Genomic DNA, 22480 nt, shown 5'->3' on the forward strand with positions numbered 1-22480 from the left:
GCTTTCGGATAAACAACGCTATACTGTATATAGATTATCTGTATGATTATAATTGATAACATACCTATGTATTACGTAAAAATTGCATAATTGTTCTTTTCTTTCAGACATTCTAAATTAATTAAATTATTTCTAATTATAAACTTAAATATGTGATGACATTATCTTTAACTCTAAAATATTTCAGAATTATAGTCCTTAAAGATTACAATATTTGGTTTATATTTAGATATAGCTTAAGCTGTTTGTTTATATTTGAAAATAAAATATAACAAATTTTTATAAGCATAATTAAATATAATTTTGTTATAGTAGACATACCACATTCCTGTTCATCAGAACCATCAGCACAATCATATTTTCTATCACACTGCAAATTTGTATCAATACATTGTCCATTAGAGCACTGAAACTGGTCATGTCTACAATCTTCACATAAAAAATAAAAAGAAAAAAAATTTAAGAAAATTATAAAATATATATTTTATTCAAATAAAAACTATTTTTTTTTATAAGGAAAACATTTTTATCAATTTAAGCAATAAAACTTAAATAATGTAACATTATTTTTAGAATGGTAAATTCAGTTTAAAAATGATAACACAATTACTTTTATTTAATAATTTGATAAACTGAATTTTTTACATTTAATAAATTGTCCAATGAATTCGTTGGATGATTTATTAAATGTTTTTGTTACCGGACACAAAGGTTCATCAAGGGTGGTCATTAGCACCAGTAATTAAGTTGGAAGATATCTTTATGAAGTTTTCACTATTAAATTTCTTTTATCTATGCTATAATTCTCAAAACATTAATTTTGACAAGCTAAATTTTTGTATTTGTCTATAATTAATATTGGAACAGTATTAATAATGTTTAATTTCATTTTATCAATAATCATTAATAATTTACACTTTACTAAACCAGTTAAAAGTTTTAAATAACCAATACCTTCAGTTAATTGTACAGCCATTACAAAGTCTTAGAATATGAAATTTATTTATTATTTAAATTTTATATTCCAAAATTTGATAATGGCTATTTAACTATTTGAAAATGTTAGTTTAATAACTAACTTGAAACTGAAAAAAATATCAGCATTAATCATGCCAAAAATTATATTGATAAAATAAACCTTCTTCATAAAGTTTTATAATTTCATTAATAAAGTCAGGAACTAACTGTATTCACTTTTTAAATCTAAACTAGAAATTGATACTAAACCTTATTATAATTAAATGCTGAATTTTTTACCGATTTTAATTTTAATATAAAAATATTAAAGCTTAGAACAGACCTGGAATACAGTTAGCTTCATCAATACCACCTGGGCAATCCATTTTTCCATCACAACGTTTGCTACTATCTACACATGAACCATCTCGACATACTATATCACCAGAACTACAAACAAAACCTATAATTGTATATAATTAATTGATTTTCTTATATATATATGTAAAGGATTAAGTATGTAAAATCTGATAAAAATTTTACCTTTGCATTCTGCTTCATCTTCTCCATTTGGACAATCACTTTTACGATCACAACGTTGTCTTACACTAATACATTGACCATTATTGCAGACAAATTCTTGAACATGACAGTTATCTAAAATAAATATCTATATGTAAATATTTTAAGCTTATTTTATTACTTAAATTTGTTTACTCGTAATGAAAAGTCAATATGATACTTAGTTATTAAATAAAAATTTTATTCAATTATTTGATGAAAATTACTAGATATAACTTGTTTAATTTAATAATTTTAATTATTATAAGACTTATAATAGTTGAATTACACTATAAATGTGTTGAATTATTGTTTCTCTAAATAAGATTTGAACCTGAATTCTTGCATAAAATGTAAGCATACAATTTACATTGTCTGACAATTCAAAATTGAAAAGTATAATTCAAGTTTATAATATATAATTAAAAATGAATATAACTATCAATATAACTTATGCAATATTATCCACAAAACATTTTTGATCCAACAGATAATTTTTAGCAAAATGAACATTTTCAGCTGCTTTTATTAGCTATCCTCAAATCTAACTACAGAACATCAACCAAATTGAATATTCCTATATAAAATGCTTTGTGAATTAATTCAAACTTAACATTTAAAAATAAAAACTATTTGGTACAAAATTAACCAATGAATGAAAAACTAAGACAAATTTAAGAAAAGCAATATTTCAGTATTGTATTTTTTTTTAAAATGTTAAAAGTCTAAGTATTTGTAATTTTAGATTAAAAAATAATATTTGTATAATAATCTAAATCACAAGTCTCCAAAAGATGGAACATACACAAGTTAATATGAAACACCATACATTAATCTAATTATATCTGAAAAACTCCAAGAAAAATAACTAGAATCAGTTTTTATTGTTCTAAAACAAATTCAAATATAAATCTAAAGATGTTACATTAAAATTATTAATATATATACAGTAGAGCATCAATTATCTAAATGTCGATCAACCAAAACATCAATTAACCAAAAGCTTTCCAGTCAGCAAATTTAAATTTCTGCTAGTGTTGTGGCACTGCAATCTTTGGCTATGTCTTGGGCTACTCCAATATTATTTTTGTTGGTGTGCATGTTTTACCTGGCAGCACTGGTGCGGCCATGAGAGGGTACTTAAGGATGTGCCAGGATTTGAACGAATTTCAACATGGGATAAGTTAATATATTTTTTCGACATAATCAGTTATCCGAAAAATCGATTTCTGAACAACCCCAGTCCCCAATTGATTTGGATAATCAATGCTCTACTGTATTTAAAAAGTATCATTACTTAAGACAATTTGATTTAACATTTTAAAGATTTTTAAATTTTAAAAAAATTTGAGGAGTAATAGTTTAAAGAGTCTAAACTGTGTAATTTGTTTCTCAAAAGGTTTGTTTATATTTGCATTAGTAAGTCAGAAAATTGGAGATTATAACAGTTTATAGTTTATATCAATAGGAACAAGATAACTGAAAATTTAAAATATTTTCATAACCTACAAAAAGAACTGCTGTATTTTCTAATTAAACTTCTTTTTCATAGAGTTTAAAGTGCATTAGATTCGAATTTAAAGTTGCATTAAATTATAATTTTCAGATGTTTCTAAAAACAACTATAAATTTCTTTATTATTATAACTTTTATCATATGTTGATGTAAAAAATGTAGGCTTACTTACGGCAAATAGTTTCATCAGAACTATCTCTACAGTCAGATCTTCCATCACATTTTTGTGTCTGATTAACACAGGTTCCATCAGGGCATATAAAATCAGTTGAATTACAGACATGTGTAACTTTATCTAAGAACAATTTAATAAAATTTATCATTTTATCATTAAAAAACAGNTTCGAATTTAAAGTTGCATTAAATTATAATTTTCAGATGTTTCTAAAAACAACTATAAATTTCTTTATTATTATAACTTTTATCATAATGATTATAATTGATAACATACCTATGTATTACGTAAAAATTGCATAATTGTTCTTTTCTTTCAGACATTCTAAATTAATTAAATTATTTCTAATTATAAACTTAAATATGTGATGACATTATCTTTAACTCTAAAATATTTCAGAATTATAGTCCTTAAAGATTACAATATTTGGTTTATATTTAGATATAGCTTAAGCTGTTTGTTTATATTTGAAAATAAAATATAACAAATTTTTATAAGCATAATTAAATATAATTTTGTTATAGTAGACATACCACATTCCTGTTCATCAGAACCATCAGCACAATCATATTTTCTATCACACTGCAAATTTGTATCAATACATTGTCCATTAGAGCACTGAAACTGGTCATGTCTACAATCTTCACATAAAAAATAAAAAGAAAAAAAATTTAAGAAAATTATAAAATATATATTTTATTCAAATAAAAACTATTTTTTTTTATAAGGAAAACATTTTTATCAATTTAAGCAATAAAACTTAAATAATGTAACATTATTTTTAGAATGGTAAATTCAGTTTAAAAATGATAACACAATTACTTTTATTTAATAATTTGATAAACTGAATTTTTTACATTTAATAAATTGTCCAATGAATTCGTTGGATGATTTATTAAATGTTTTTGTTACCGGACACAAAGGTTCATCAAGGGTGGTCATTAGCACCAGTAATTAAGTTGGAAGATATCTTTATGAAGTTTTCACTATTAAATTTCTTTTATCTATGCTATAATTCTCAAAACATTAATTTTGACAAGCTAAATTTTTGTATTTGTCTATAATTAATATTGGAACAGTATTAATAATGTTTAATTTCATTTTATCAATAATCATTAATAATTTACACTTTACTAAACCAGTTAAAAGTTTTAAATAACCAATACCTTCAGTTAATTGTACAGCCATTACAAAGTCTTAGAATATGAAATTTATTTATTATTTAAATTTTATATTCCAAAATTTGATAATGGCTATTTAACTATTTGAAAATGTTAGTTTAATAACTAACTTGAAACTGAAAAAAATATCAGCATTAATCATGCCAAAAATTATATTGATAAAATAAACCTTCTTCATAAAGTTTTATAATTTCATTAATAAAGTCAGGAACTAACTGTATTCACTTTTTAAATCTAAACTAGAAATTGATACTAAACCTTATTATAATTAAATGCTGAATTTTTTACCGATTTTAATTTTAATATAAAAATATTAAAGCTTAGAACAGACCTGGAATACAGTTAGCTTCATCAATACCACCTGGGCAATCCATTTTTCCATCACAACGTTTGCTACTATCTACACATGAACCATCTCGACATACTATATCACCAGAACTACAAACAAAACCTATAATTGTATATAATTAATTGATTTTCTTATATATATATGTAAAGGATTAAGTATGTAAAATCTGATAAAAATTTTACCTTTGCATTCTGCTTCATCTTCTCCATTTGGACAATCACTTTTACGATCACAACGTTGTCTTACATTAATACATTGACCATTATTGCAGACAAATTCTTGAACATGACAGTTATCTAAAATAAATATCTATATGTAAATATTTTAAGCTTATTTTATTACTTAAATTTGTTTACTCGTAATGAAAAGTCAATATGATACTTAGTTNTTATAATAAATTTATTTTTAAAAATATTTGATTCGTTTTTGTATGTAAATATTTTAAGCTTATTTTATTACTTAAATTTGTTTACTCGTAATGAAAAGTCAATATGATACTTAGTTATTAAATAAAAATTTTATTCAATTATTTGATGAAAATTACTAGATATAACTTGTTTAATTTAATAATTTTAATTATTATAAGACTTATAATAGTTGAATTACACTATAAATGTGTTGAATTATTGTTTCTCTAAATAAGATTTGAACCTGAATTCTTGCATAAAATGTAAGCATACAATTTACATTGTCTGACAATTCAAAATTGAAAAGTATAATTCAAGTTTATAATATATAATTAAAAATGAATATAACTATCAATATAACTTATGCAATATTATCCACAAAACATTTTTGATCCAACAGATAATTTTTAGCAAAATGAACATTTTCAGCTGCTTTTATTAGCTATCCTCAAATCTAACTACAGAACATCAACCAAATTGAATATTCCTATATAAAATGCTTTGTGAATTAATTCAAACTTAACATTTAAAAATAAAAACTATTTGGTACAAAATTAACCAATGAATGAAAAACTAAGACAAATTTAAGAAAAGCAATATTTCAGTATTGTATTTTTTTTTAAAATGTTAAAAGTCTAAGTATTTGTAATTTTAGATCAAAAAATAATATTTGTATAATAATCTAAATCACAAGTCTCCAAAAGATGGAACATACACAAGTTAATATGAAACACCATACATTAATCTAATTATATCTGAAAAACTCCAAGAAAAATAACTAGAATCAGTTTTTATTGTTCTAAAACAAATTCAAATATAAATCTAAAGATGTTACATTAAAATTATTAATATATATACAGTAGAGCATCAATTATCTAAATGTCGATCAACCAAAACATCAATTAACCAAAAGCTTTCCAGTCAGCAAATTTAAATTTCTGCTAGTGTTGTGGCACTGCAATCTTTGGCTATGTCTTGGGCTACTCCAATATTATTTTTGTTGGTGTGCATGTTTTACCTGGCAGCACTGGTGCGGCCATGAGAGGGTACTTAAGGATGTGCCAGGATTTGAACGAATTTCAACATGGGATAAGTTAATATATTTTTTCGACATAATCAGTTATCCGAAAAATCGATTTCTGAACAACCCCAGTCCCCAATTGATTTGGATAATCAATGCTCTACTGTATTTAAAAAGTATCATTACTTAAGACAATTTGATTTAACATTTTAAAGATTTTTAAATTTTAAAAAAATTTGAGGAGTAATAGTTTAAAGAGTCTAAACTGTGTAATTTGTTTCTCAAAAGGTTTGTTTATATTTGCATTAGTAAGTCAGAAAATTGGAGATTATAACAGTTTATAGTTTATATCAATAGGAACAAGATAACTGAAAATTTAAAATATTTTCATAACCTACAAAAAGAACTGCTGTATTTTCTAATTAAACTTCTTTTTCATAGAGTTTAAAGTGCATTAGATTCGAATTTAAAGTTGCATTAAATTATAATTTTCAGATGTTTCTAAAAACAACTATAAATTTCTTTATTATTATAACTTTTATCATATGTTGATGTAAAAAATGTAGGCTTACTTACGGCAAATAGTTTCATCAGAACTATCTCTACAGTCAGATCTTCCATCACATTTTTGTGTCTGATTAACACAGGTTCCATCAGGGCATATAAAATCAGTTGAATTACAGACATGTGTAACTTTATCTAAGAACAATTTAATAAAATTTATCATTTTATCATTAAAAAACAGTATTATTGTATATATATTTACTTACCACAATCTCTTTCATCAGAACCATCTAGACAATCAAACACTCTATTACAACGAGCATTCTCTTGAACACAAGTTCCATCACTACAGCGAAATTGGTTGTGACCACATGCACCTATATTAATAATTTTAATTATTCAATTATATTACTTTCTGTTTTAAATCTATAAAATTTTCAAAAGTTTCAATATGTTAAAAAACAAAATGATTTTTAAAACAAGAGGTATAATATAAGATCTATGAGCATAATTTTATTTCAAATCAAACTGCATTCACACTTCCAACAACAAAACAGCAGCAGCAGTAGATTCTAAATGATAATGATAACAGGTCTTCAATCAAATTCATTCATTGTCAAAGTGTTCACTGCCTACTACATTTTGCTGTTAAATCATTCATAATTTATTGGGTGATCACATAATTAAAGAAACTCTATTTGATTCTATCTAGAAAGCTATTTAGCAGTCCAAATGCAATCAAATTTGGTATGATGACATTTCAGAACATGCAAAAGAGATTTTTGTACTCATTACCATAGTAATATGGTACTTTTAGCACTTTGGATGTTAATCTGTATGATTTTTGATTATGAGAACAAGCTAGTGAGTAATGAGTTTTGGTACTAATTTGGTACTAATTTGGCAGATTTGGCAACCTAAAAGACAGTATCATACTACATAGAAAATCAATTATGGTCAATTACTGAGCCCACTGTTCATCACCATCAAGTTTTACATCTTTCAAATAAGAACACACTGAGCAGTATCCCCTGTATCACTAATTACTCTATATAGCACGAGTGTCATAAAATAAAATGTTTATTGCTTGCAATGCCAAAAGTGCTGTAGAAGCAAATTTTTGTATTAACAATTTATTTTATAAAAATGTGTTCTGTATATCCTGAAATATCACCATACCAGATTTGGTTGTATTTGGGCTGCTAAATATCTCTCTAGACAGCATTGAATAGAACTTTAATTACAGTCACTCAGTACAATATACTTTGTTTTGTAGATTTCCTTGCTCTATACAACATGCATTTACAATATAGATTTGAGACAAATATTAAACTTTTTTGAAAAAACAATGATTATAATTAAGAACACTGCATGACTGTCATATCACAATAGAATTATGGTGGAATGTTGCATCTTTAGCACACTTCATGGTAGTGAAGAAGTGCTTATGTTAGGACTTTGTCTGTCAGATTTCCATGCACATGCAATGATTTCACTTTTGTTACCTATGCATTATGTTCCATTCCATCCATTCAATTCAAACATTTAATTAAAACATTCAATTCAAACATTAAAAATTAGGCTTATAACTTAAGCCTAAACACGATCAGCAAGAAATTTCCAACATTAGGCTTAGGAGTTACCTAATGTTATGTTCAATCAATTTATTGCACATGTCCACGTGCATGTGCAACAACTACTTGATCTATTTCCTTATTAATTTTTAGCATGCTCCACTATAGTCATTCGATCCATGTATTGCACATGTCCACACACATGCGCAAAAGGGAACTGAACACTTTTGCTTATGGTCACTGTAAGCTATAGTAAAGACTACTTGGTTAGTACATTGTATTAAATTAAATTTTATAGTAAATTTATTTTTAAAAATATTTGATTCGTTTTTGTGGAGCTTGACCAATCTTGTAATTAAGAATGTTTTAAATAATATTTGTACATATAAATCACCTTTTGCTCCATCTAACCTGAGCACTGACACACGTTTGAATGAGTATGTAAAAGTGTATTTTGCTCTGATAGTGTGAACACAGATTAAATTGATATAAAAAAGTCCTAAATATTAAAAATTTATATCTTGTTAACATAAGAATTCCAAACTAATAAATTTTAAGATTATAAATTGATTACTATTAAAAATTTACAATTTTTTATTTACACATGAAAAATAACTAATTATATGACTTTGTTCAGAAATTTAAATGTGAACTTAGAATTATTGAGGACTATTTTTATTTGGATTCTAAATTACACAAACTGGATTTTATATAAAATTCAAATAAGAAAAACTTAAGTCAGACTATGCATGTTTACAAAATAATGTTTCTTCAGATCACACTTTATTCACATTTTTCAACACTTATAATTAATTCTGTAATATTTCTTATTAATAATTTCAGTGAATAGAACAAAAAGACAGATGTTAAGGAACCCATGGAGATAATTAGAGGGAACTGGCTAAGAATAAAGCTAGATATAATCACTTTGACAACTGATTTCTAAGTCCTTGTAGTTCATAATGTTATGGAGGAAAAGAAAAACAACACATTTTTTTAGAGTAAAGTTTATTGCATACAGTCGACCCCCCTATAAGATATAGATACATTCCAATTTATTAGGAATCCGATTTCTTACAAGTCGTTCCAATCACAGCCCGACACGTGTCAAGTTTACGGACTACGGCTGATTGAAAGGTTTTCTTCCATAAAATTAATCGATTCTACACTAATCCGACTCAACATTTCCAAAATACGTATATTTTTTCGTAGTTTTATAGGAATCGTAATTATAGGGACCGTAATTATAGGGGGGTCGACTGTATTTTACATAAAAAAATTTACCAAAGATTTATCAAATTTTAAAATATATTTTAAAGTTTTTCAAAAAACAACAATTTCTATAAATTGGCATTAAATGATCTTTTATATGCCTACAAGCTAAAATCTATTAAAAAAAAAGCATGTGTATAAATATTGAGAATGCTGAATCATTATCAAGTAAAAATAATCAAAAACTGGAGCATGGACTTACAATTAAACAAATCAATTTAAAAATTTTTTAATAGAACAAATAAGTTTTGCTTTCATTATCAACTACTTCAAATGCTTCCATTAACAAGAAAGGAAATTTAGTTTACATATTATACAGTAATGTTTGATTATTGCTTAACTAATATCATTGGTCTGCCAGACTTCTGTGATTCTTTTAATTCTCAGAACTGCTACCCTTAAAACTAAGATAAGCCCTACTATCTACCTTTAAGTTGATAAGAAAAAAGCATACACAGAAAAAGTACAACCATGCCTGCTTTCTACGATGAATAAAAGCAGTTTATTTTTCCCATGAAGTCTCACAAACAAATGATATCAGTTTTAGAATTTCCATTGAGTTAGCCTCGTCAACTGCATGCATTTTAATGGTTGTACTTCTTATTTTTGAGTGACTAAATTATATGTGTGATGTGCATTACAATTGTTAGTGTATGTCATGAACAGTTACAGCTTTATGAAATACACTTGCTTATAATGTGGCAGTGTGATTTGCTTAGGATGCAGCAAGAAAGTCTGTACAATGTGCTTTGAAAAATAATAAAAATAAAGTTTGAAAGTTTAATTTTGTATTTAATTAAATTGATTTTTAAATAATAATAATGCAGTAGAGCATCGATTATCTGAATCAATTAGGGACTGAGGTTGTTCAAAAAATCAATTTTTCGGATAACTGATTATGACGAAAAAATATATTAACCTATCCCATGTTGAAATTCATTCAAATCCTGGCGCATCCTTAAGTACCCCCTCTCTTGGTCGTGCCAGTGCTGCCAGCTAAAACATGCACACCAACAAAAATAATATTGGAGTAGCCCAAGACATAGCCAAAGATTGCAGTGCCACAGCACTAGCAGAAATTTAAATTTGCCAACTGGAAAACTTTCGGTTAATTGACGTTTTGGTTGATCGACATTCGGATAATCAATGCACTACTGTAAATGTATATATTCAATATTTCATGGAAAATGATATGGAATTGGGTTATAAAAGAAAATGAACTGCTACATTCTTAATTTTCTTCAACTTTCAAATAATTATAAACTATTGACTGCCTGTATGAGCTACCACTTTTAATATAATATACTGATAAGTCAAGACATTAAAGAATTTCTAATTTACACATCTTTTGCTGAATAAATTATCCAATTTACCTTTTACTGATTCTCTTGAAATTGCATAAGCATGGATAAACTTTAATTATAGAACTTTATACTTTAATAGAATTTCAACACATAAATGTTTTAATGAATTACAATGATCATGAACATCCACAAAAAATTTTCCTGGGGAGATGGCAGTGCTTGGAGACAATTACATCAATAAACTTTTATTTATTTAATTTTTTTGGGTTTTTTCATAAGTAGATTAAAGAATACAGTATTGTATCAAAGTGTCCAATGGTCAAGATGTAAGGTTACATATATCAAATCACTTTTACAATTATAATTTGTGGAATATTTTATTTACTCAATTCCAGGGGAGAGCAAGTGCACCATTTGCCCTCCTCTGCAGACACCCATTACTACCACTATTCATTTTGGTTTACACATGTTTATACAGTTAGTCCTAATTTTATTAGGATTGCATTCATTGGTTTCAGTGCCCACAAACTGAGCTGAGCAAGATTTATGCTTAAATCTAGAGTTTATTTACATTGAAATCAAATTAAAATAAATACTTAAATAACAAATGATGACAAGAACAGTGCTAGAGTTGGTATAATTGAGTCTCATCAATCTTTTGGTGACTAGTGTATTTGAAAACAGAAGCAATGATATCTGATTTAGTGATTAATTTTGAAAACTTGTTTCCTTACAAGTTTGCTTTAGAATGACTTAACACAGTTTTTATTACATACAAACTGCATTAAGCTTTTGAGTTTACCAACCAACAATGTTTACAAATATACAAATGAATCTAGAGCTGTTAAGCTGGAGTTTAGACTCAATTGTCACAATAAATTGTTTGAGGAATGTCAAGCAAAAATTGAATGGTGTGTGTTTGTTTACACTTATAAACAGACTGAACTGCTGGATACACTTTTTAAATATCCAAATCCCAGCTTAGTCTATAGCAAAGTTTTTCCATGATATTCCTCAATGACATGATCTTAAAAGGATTCTAAATAGCTTATGACATTTGTCAAACTGGATTTTATGTCCATACCAAATTTGGTCAAGACTGATTGAGTGATTTCATACTTTATTTAAATCCAATGACATTTAAGTGCAAAGAAATGAGCTTTGCTTGCTCAGCTGAATTATAACATAACATAAAAACTACTTTTTTTATACCACAATTTACACTCAATATATATCAAAAAGAAAATGATTATTTTTGATAGATGTTGAGTGTAATTTGTACAGGATTTTTAAATTGTATCAAAAATGTTAAATTTTTTGTATCTGAGTTCTTTAACTTCAAAGCCCCTTGTAAAAACATCTTTACGTGTAATATAATTTTTCAAATGTATTTTAAGGTAAACTTTCATATTTATTTTAAAACTTGTATAATTTATATAATGCATATGTAATAGTATAAAACATATGTAATACAGCAACTGTCCAAGTACATATAATACTAAGATTACAAATATTTATCTTATTGTTTCAAAAATTCTCTTTCTAAAAAGGCATACAGACATCAAGCAGATAATGAAGCCAATTGAAAATGTCTAAATATGACAATAACTACACTTATATTTTTTCTTCAACTATGATATTCTTAAAGTTTGGTTTATTACAATGAGAAAATTTTTGTTAAACTTTTATACATAAATAATAAAGGAAATATTGATTTAAAAATGGCAAATTCTAATCTGAAATTGTCATTGCAAGACATTAAATATTTGATATCAGGTTTTCATTTTATTTTATTTCAAATAATGTTCTAGCATATCCCAAATCCTTACTTCACAATGAAAATATAAAATTATCCCAGATATTAACCATTTAACTAATGATTTATGTAAATATAATAATTTCTACTCAGACAATGTTCTTGTTAACATTATATTCTTAACTGCTATAAGTTAAATAAGCAATATTTCTAAAATAATGATTAAGTAGTATATGGTACCATTATGACTGAAATGGACTGTTTTAAAACAATTAGCAGACCAATCTACGTAAATATAAAATTTAATCTAATCATTTCTGTTTCAGCTGTTTTACAATTAATCTTATGAAAGACATTTCAAAAATTTATATTCCTATTCTCAAAGTTTAATTTCTGATATTTAAGTAAATAGTTAACATATTAAATACTAGATTGAATTTACAAAAGAAAATATTAGTATTAAACTTCTTTATGACATTAATTTTGTCTATTACACCTTCAAAATGTTAAGAAATATTTTTAAAATAATTCTAACCTATACAATTAAGAAATAAACACTCTTGCATAAAAGTTAAAAATTTTTTGTTTCCAAAATCATTCAAAAATGCTTTTGGAAACTTATTCTCAGCTTCATAATCTACAATCATTAAAATTGAAATATATAAAGACAAAATAAATTACATTAATAAAAACTGCTAAAAAAATTTATCTTTCAATGTTAAATTACACAGGTCTGCAAGTAAAAAACTGCATACGATTTTTACACATTTTCTTACAGATTTCAACTTGGTAAAAACAATAAAAATACCAATAAAATTCCATCTCATCAATTTTTTTTTGTTACACTCAAGTTTTTGTTTGTATTTAGTGTAAAATTCCTAGTTAACTTAAAATTTGGTATTCTTTTTTTTTTATTTTAAAAAATGGCCTTAAAACGAAGACTTCTCACATTAATTCTATCAATTATAGCTAGACTTGGTAATAAATAAATAAAAATGTTAATGGTTGAAGAGAGTAGTGATAGGGGCAGGTGGGTTGAGTAGTTTTAGAATTAGGAGGAAGGTTGCATGATCGTATAGAAACAGGTTAAAAGTTGATAATGAGTAATATTGGTGAGATTGAGCATGTTTCAACATGTTATCTGGGATACTAGGAATAAATATAAACAACCTACTGTTGGATTAGATCATGTTTCAACAAGCTAAATAAGTTCATTATCTCACTGGCCATCTAATGCCACACTCAGTTTATATCCAGCATATGAACGCTACTGTGCATGTATTTTTATTTCTGGAATATGGCTTGCAGAGGTTGTGTAATTTCTCTCGACAGCTTCTGTTATGTTTGTGGTGAATACACAGTGAAAAGTCAACAAAGAAACATAAGTGAGTTTGTGAAGAAAGTTTAATTTACATATTTCAAATTGAAACTTAGAGATCAAGACAAAACAGATTTTTGGAAACAATGGGAGAAAAGGAAAAAGGAGCATGGGACTCTTTCAAGAATGTAGTGCATAAGTTTTTGGGGAATACTAAGGACTCTGACTACAAAACCATTGTACAAAGCATGCTGGCAGCAGCTTATGAAGCTCAAGGATGCAAGATGAGCTTATAAGTTCATTTCTTACACTCCCATATTGACAATTTTCAGAAAACTTGGGAACCTACAATGAAGAACAGGGTAAAAGATTTCACCAGGATGTTCGTGATATCGAGAGATGTTACCAAGGAAAATGGGATGTCAATATGTTAGCTGACTACTGTTGGATGCTCAATCGAGAAACCAGAGAAGGAAATTGGAAACAAGTTTGGAGAAGCATCAAAAAGAAGAAGTAAAAGTTTCATAAGAAAAAAGAGTAGACCTAAAATTGTATATAAATATCAGAAACAATTTGTTGATTAGTTGTAAGAAAATATAATATATTTAGTTCATTGTAATAAATAAGAGTTTTTATCAAAAATTTGTTTTTATTTTGCAAAAAACCTTTTACATGATGGGATGTAACAGAAGTTATTTTTTAGAATCTGCGATCTTTAAAACATATAATTCAGCAAAAATATTAAATGCAACTAGAAAAAAATTTTTTTTGCAGACCTGTGTTATTTAATGTCAAAGCAAAAATATCCAAACTACAAAATTACTTTTTGTCCACATATAATTTTGATAAAAAACCATCATAAAGTAATAAAGCAAATCAAACAGAACAAAATAATTTAAAAATGGCAGTTTAGATTATTATTATGTAACAGTTTTGGCTAAAAAATATAATTTAAGATTTTCAATAATTATTTGCATATTAATTTTTGAACTAAAACTATTACATAATAATGTTCTAAACCATCATTTTGAAATTCTTTTGTTTCGTTTGATTTGCCTAATGATGGTAGTTATTTTATCAAAAGTACATGCAAATGAAAATTTTGTACTTTATGTGCACATTTTTGTTTTGACTTTAAAACAATCTCTTGATGTTAAATTAATTAAAGCAGATTTACTGGCTTTATTGTACTGACAGTATGTGCCTCCATGACTTGATTTAAATTACATATGGAAAACTGAAGAAAACAAGAGAATTTATCTTAAAAGCTTATATTAAATCTATTTCCAAATTAGAAAAAAATAATGTCCATTTCTCCTACCATCCAGCAATTTTAATTAATGACTATAACATGACATTATTCCCTCATTAAAAATATCCTGTTTCTCCATTTTTCCCAACTTTTATCTGTTCCATGAGCATTAGAGTCAAGGTTCAAATTCTCTGGTCTGACATTGATTAAAATTCTAACACACATGCTTGAGTCTCATTCAGGACTTACATTATTTACATTCATGTCACTTCTATTTTATATATTTTCTTCTCTATAATAAAATATATTTTTGGCATGTTTAGAGAAAGGTTCAGACTCTGTCTGGGCCTGACAAATTGATAATGCTTAAAATGCTTACTTGATTAAAATAAATGAAGAATAGCAAAATGAACATTTTATAATATTTACATACACACTTCATGTAAATGTTAAGAGCAAATGCTATTTTAAATTTCTAAATTTAATTTATTTTGTTTGTAATATATTTGATTTAATGATTGTAGCTTCTGAAGATAAAGTTTCTAAACATATTCAAAAATTCTGAGTTCTATAAAAAAATAAAATCTGTTTTAATTATTGTTCAATGGTTAATGAAAATTTTGTTTATTATTAGCTTACAAATGTTTATTTGCCCAACAAATAATTTTTTTTTTGTACTATTGGCCTAAAAATAATACTAACAATGTGCAATTGTTACATGTCTTAACCAAAGTTTTAAGTGTTAAACATACTATATACAAATAGCAGTTTAAACAGTAAGTAGTTTAAATTGATGGCATTTGTAAATTCAATTATAGAGGATGAATTACTAGTAATTAATAACAATCATATTTCTTACTTCACTTATTATTATTAAACAGTTATCATTATCATATACAGGGTGATCCATGTTTAATCAATCCACTGGAATAACTCAAAACACACATTCTACAAAAAAGTCATTACTCAAAAATTATTAGACTTTAAGGGAATCACAAGATAGCATTACAATTGGTGAAAATGAAGTCAACTTCAAAAATAAACACTGCAAAAACCTAACAAGCCAGCAAGAAAATTATACATAATGTGCAAATGTTTTTGCCTGTGTTAAATGGGCATCGTCAGGCAACAAACTGCTGAGAAGACACAGGGAATTGCCTAACATGTGTAGAGGGAAGGGGTGTATGGCGTAAGAAGAGACAAGGGGAATTTATATTTTGTAGAAAGACTTCCAGACAGTGGGGAAGGAGTCAACATTGCAATAGCTTATGGCAAATGGCCTTATAAATTTCCACTTGTTCTAGATGTTTAAGCACATGGTTTAGATTTATAATGTAGGAGGTGTGTTTCATGGAAGTCCACCTAAATGCTTGGGTCAGTTGCATAGGTAGCCAAAGCTGCATTGTTTAAGCATTTTTTGATAGATGTTTGATGTTCCTTGAGATGGATATGTAATGGGCAAGATGTAGCACCTATGTATTGCAGGTGCCAGTTGTAACGATGGTTAATGATGGGGATACTGTAGATGCCTGGCAGGTGGTTCTTGTTGGGACAGTCCATGAAACACACCTCCTACATTACAAATCTAAACCACATATGCTTAAACATCTATAACAAGTGGAAATTCACAAGGCCACCTGCCATAATACAGCCATAAACTATTGCGATATTGACTCCTTCCCCACTGCCTGGAAGTCTTTCTACAAAATATAAACCCCCTCGTCTCTTCTTACGCCATACACCCCTTCCCCCTACACACGTGTTTAGTAATCCTGTGTCTTCTCATCAGTTTGTTGCCTGATGATGCCCATTTAACACAGGCAAAAACGTTCACACTTTATGTATAATTTTCTCACTGATTTGTTAGGTTTTTGCAGTGTTTATTTTTGTCTAATAATAACCAGTGGTAAAGTAGTAGTTGTTAACTGAGGTCAACTTCATTTTTTTAAATGAAAATCCCAATTTTTTATTGCATATTATGATTCCACATAAACAAATAAACTTTTATCTAAAATATTTTTTCCAAAAGATGCACTTAAAAGTTATATGAATTTGAAGTTTTATGTAGCAGCCACAGTGCACATGCACAGGTCAGTGTATATTAGTGAAGTTCACTATAAAAAGGATGAAAAAAATCTTTAAAAACTCATTAGAACCTATTACTATTTGATGAAATCAAGAGCAACCTATCTATCATAAGCTTAATGGCTTTAATGCACTGGCATTAGTTTTTGTATCAGTTCATTATTTGAAGAAAAAGAATGATTTTGTCAAATAATAGTTTCCTAATGATTTTTTAAGCATTTTTTATCCTCTTTTGCAATGGACTTCACTGATATCCAAAGACGTGCATACATACTAGTGTGACTACATAAAACTTCAAACACTCATAACTTCTAATACGTGGCATCTTTCAGAAAAAATTTCAAATAAAAGTTTGTTTATTTTTTATGTAGAATAATAATATGCAATAAAAAATGGGATTCCCATTTAAGAAAATGACAAAAATCTCTATTTTCATCAACTGTAGCACTATCTATGACAAAATTGATAGCACCATATTGTGACTATCCTTACAAGTCTAACAATTTTGGCATAAAATATTTTTATTTAGGATGTATATTTTTGAGTTATTCCAATGAATTAATTGTTACACTCTGTATGAGTCCCAAAGTTATTAAACAGATTCTACTGTATTTGATTATTCTTTTTATCTACTAGAACTGATCAGAGCACTATTGTTTGGGAAAAAATATAGTTTTAATAAAGAAATCCAAACCAAAACACCAGCAAAAAATAATAAATTTAATAAATAAATGTTTTTAATAGCTTTAAGCAATCATCTTCAAGTTATAAATAAAGTTTAAAAAAAGAACATAAAATTCAAATGTCTAATTTTAAAACATCAGAAAAATGTAGCCATCAATTACAGGGAAAGCAACGCCCTTTCTCAAGTACAGAAATCCCTGTTTGAAGTACTGTAATAATCTTTTCCTCCAATGAACATTGCTATATTGACATCCAATCAGATAACATTTCCTTGTTTTAAAAAATTGACTTTTCCAAACTTAATTTGTAAACTGAGGATGACTGCTTAAAGCTATGAAAGCGGTTTGTTCATAAAATTTATAACTTTTTCTGGAATTTTGATTTCAGTTTGTATTTCTTTAATAATATCCAGTTTTTATGGTGTTTATCATCTATAATTTTAATATAACTATAGTTTGGGAATTACGGCAAAAGACAATCATATGAAAATAATCATAGTATATGCATATAACATTGTATTGATTGTAGTGTTTTGTATTAACTAATATTCTGATCACTTATTTATCTATAATAAATATTTGTTATACAATTAAATGCATGACCAATCGATCAAACAAATGTAAATATTGTAATAGTTCAAATTTTAAAAAAAAGCAATTATATCAATTGCTTTTTTTTTAAATTTGAACTATTTTTTTAAATCAATCGTGTGCATATTCTAGAAATTGATAATGAAATTTTAAAAGTTAAGATCTAAAGAAATTAAAATTAAAAAATACTTCATATATCATATTTCTATTAAAAACTGATCAAAACTTAATTACAGTAGAGCGTTGATTATCTGAAAATCATGAAGTTCATCGATTAATTATTGATTAATTAATCAATAATTAATCAATTCAGAAAATTGATCAACTGAGATGAACTTCAGAGCACACTAATTCCAGAAATGAAGATTTACAAAATAGTGTCAATGATTTTCTTTAGGCCCACTAATGAGTTATCTTGTTATTATGTGTTTTACTATTGTATATATTGTACTATTATGAATTCAAAATCTCATCAATATGTTGTACAATTTTTCATTTCATTCAGCAGACAGTTTTTCATTATTTCTAATCATTGATATACTATGTACATTAAATTTTTATGCTTTCATCATTTTTTATTATTAGAATTAAAATTAATATTTTTTTTATATAAGGTATTTATCTTTTCATTCCTTTCTTACCAAGTGTGATCAGTTATCTAAAAAAATTATATACCTGTATACAAAAGTGTCCTACCATGATTATTGAGCTGCAATTTGAAAAAATTGTAGACCTATAAATTTCCACCTTTCCTTAATCTCAAAAACAGAGTTATATAGGTGAAATTCAAGACTAGATGTGGAAAGCTTAGGGAAGGAGGCCCCGAGCTTAACTATATACAAATTTCTGATGCAAAACCAAAAGTTATGTTATTTCAATTCAAAACTTTTCTCTTGAAAGCAGTTAATAGATGACTGGCATGACTCTATTGTTAAAGTTAAAGTATGATGTACACAGGCAAGCCACTACTAATTTGAGGTGGAGAGCATATATTTTAAATTAAATAAATTAGAAATATGATTAAAAATTGCAATCCAGCAAGCATTGTGACAATATCACAATAAATTATTGCTTATTTCGAATAATTAACACTCTACTGTATTATATACATTTTCTATAAAATCTTCTATATTAATATTTTAATTAACAGTATGATTATCAATAAGAACTATATTTAAAAAATATGATTCTAATGAGAAAAGTGTATTGTAAAAAAAAATACATATTTAAAAAAAGATTATGAAACATTTTACATAAAAAAAACTAATTGTTCTATACAGAACTGATAAACCAAAATCTTTTTTAAATAAAATTCAAACAAATAAATGAATATAATTTAAATAATTTTAGAACAAAAATTTTAAAAAAGTTATTAACTTTGAAAGAATGAAATCATTTTTGAAATTAAGACCAATATGTTGGTTGATTCATTGAGGAAATGGGATAGCTAGCAACATACCACAGCCAGCTTCATCGTCTCCTTGAAGACAATCTGTATACCCATCACATCGTTGAGCAATATTCAAACAAGTGCCATCAGAACAGCGGAATTGTTCAATGTAACATGTGGTAGGGCCTACAGAAGAGTCGCACACAGTTGGCAGAGATGAAGTAGTGTGTTTTCAAAGGCAAGAAGAAAGGAAACTTGATGAACTGCTTAAAAACTGGATACAGAAATCTGTAGTAAAAGCTATATAAGCAGTTATTTTAAAGCAGAATGCTTAAAAGAATAGTTTAACTTTACAATGCGATTTTTCCAGATTCTTAAAAAAGGAAAAAGATTCTAAATTTTACTTTTTAATGCGCTGGCCAATAAAGAAATACAGAGCTTAGATATTAAATAATGCAAAATAAATAAATTGCAGTAATTTTGATTTCTAGCTTATATTTTTGCTTATAGCTATAAAACAATTTGTTAGAAAATAAATTTAAATGCTAATGCAGTTTAATTTAAAGTTGTCAAACTTACGACAATCTCTCTCATCTGAACCATCTGGGCAATCATATTGTCGATTGCAATGATCCACTGCTGCAATACAAGTACCATCATCACAGCGAAATTCATTGGCTTGGCAAGGTCCAGCTAAAAATATATAAATAATTAATTAAAGGAATATTTTGAATCATTCAATATCAAATTCAAAACATATTATAACAGATATAATAACAGACATTATTAAATTTTGATATACAATATCAAAAAACAACATATAATGCATCACAAATTGGTTCTGACTTCTTTAACCATTCTCAAACCTTTACCAGCAAAAAAAAACAAAAAACTTATTATTTAATCTAACATTTTCAACTTTAATATTTAAACTTGAAAAACTGATTAATTTTAAAAATATAAATTTTCAGTGACACATTTCAAATTTTAATTATAAAATTAATATACAAAGAACATCACCTAAGTATTCCCTTCTGAGTTTGATAATTCTTATATATGTTATAGAGCATCAAAAACTAATAAACACATGGTCTTTTTTTTATCAATAGAAAAGTATTTTTAAGAAGTAAAATCAGTCCTTAAACTTGGCATGAACTTTGTCAAACTGATTTTACTGTTTAATCTAGAAATATTTTCCTGATTTGAATAAAACAAATGTGAAAGTACTTTAAGCTATTAAAGTAAAACAAATGTATACAAGCTTAATATCCTTTTCTAAATAAACTTTTTGAAACATAGCATACTCTAATGGAACACAATGTAAACCATGGCACAATGTAAACCAATGTAAACCAGGTTATGCATTAAATGTGAAAGTACTTTAAGCTATTAAAGTATTTTCAGATTAAAATATGTCAAAAACTATTAAAAAAAACACAATAAAAAGTTATAAAATTATAATGATATACTTAGGAGTACTTTTGATAATATTTACATTAGCTTCAGGCAATTAGAACAAAATGGAATAATAACATTAAGGCCAGTTTATAGACTTCATTAGATCTGCTTTCACTGAGTTGCACTAAAGGATGTTGAACAATGTTCCATTACAGTTCAATAATTAATATTGTATTTGACAATTAGGAATGCATTATACTCCAACTGAATACATTTCTTATATGTGACAAACATATTTCTTATTCCACAATGTAGATATATTCAAAATTAGCTGCAATTTAACTTTCATTAAATTAAGAATAATATCAACAATAATATCTGTCATAATCTCAATATAATGATATTATTTGAGTTACTTAATTCTTATCTACTACAAAGAAACAAAATGCAAACAATTTGAAAAAATTGTAGACCTATAAATTCCCACTGTCAACTTTCTGCCGTCCATCTGTATTTCCTTAATCTTGAGAACAATGTTAGATAGATGGAAGGTGAAACCAAATATAGAAACCTTAGGGGCAGGATATCCCAATTAATAATATATGAACTTCCAATGTAAATTGGAAGTCACGTTATTTCAATTCAAAACTTTCCCCTGAAAGGAGTTAATAGATGATTGGCACAACTCCATTGCTAACGGAAAAGTANAAAACTTTCCCCTGAAAGGAGTTAATAGATGATTGGCACAACTCCATTGCTAATGGAAAAGTATGATTTACAGGGGCAAAACACTACTAATAATTTGAGAAGGAGAGTATATATTTTAAATTAAATAAATTAAAAATTGCAGCCTGGCATTGTGATGATGTCACAATAAATAATTGCTCATTTCCATATAAAACCTTTTAATTTTTTTTATATCTTTTTAATCCAAATGTTATATAATATTGAATAACTTTTTTACAGAATTTGCTGTATATCTATAACTCAAATATTTTCCATTTTACATTTGCATGAGATGAGACAATTGAGCACTTCCATCAAATACAGAACATATAATACAATTGCACAATTCTATTGATTCTTGGCCAATGAAAGAACAAGTTTTATCATGAACCAAAACATCAGTTAGATTGTTGTGATGTCCAGCAGCAAGTATTAGTTAGTGAAATGTTAATATTGACACT

The 22480-nt window shown here is 26.6% G+C and overlaps 1 protein-coding gene across 1 annotated transcript in view; it reads right to left on the reverse strand.

Annotated features, from left to right (window-relative positions):
• Positions 1-22480, reverse strand: part of LOC111632167 (basement membrane-specific heparan sulfate proteoglycan core protein-like) — a 208133-nt gene that overhangs the window by 130968 nt on the left and 54685 nt on the right. The window contains 10 exon segments of the mRNA XM_023376533.1: positions 322-429; positions 1301-1420; positions 1501-1614; positions 3206-3333; positions 3630-3849; positions 4721-4855; positions 4858-5034; positions 6743-6865; positions 6937-7047; positions 20475-20588. Of these exon segments, the coding sequence (XP_023232301.1) occupies positions 322-429; positions 1301-1420; positions 1501-1614; positions 3206-3333; positions 3630-3849; positions 4721-4855; positions 4858-5034; positions 6743-6865; positions 6937-7047; positions 20475-20588 (1350 nt within the window).

Source organism: Centruroides sculpturatus, unplaced genomic scaffold, assembly GCF_000671375.1.
Source record: "Centruroides sculpturatus isolate CEXI.00-Female unplaced genomic scaffold, Cexi_2.0 scaffold703, whole genome shotgun sequence".
NCBI classification, from domain to species: domain Eukaryota; kingdom Metazoa; phylum Arthropoda; class Arachnida; order Scorpiones; family Buthidae; genus Centruroides; species Centruroides sculpturatus.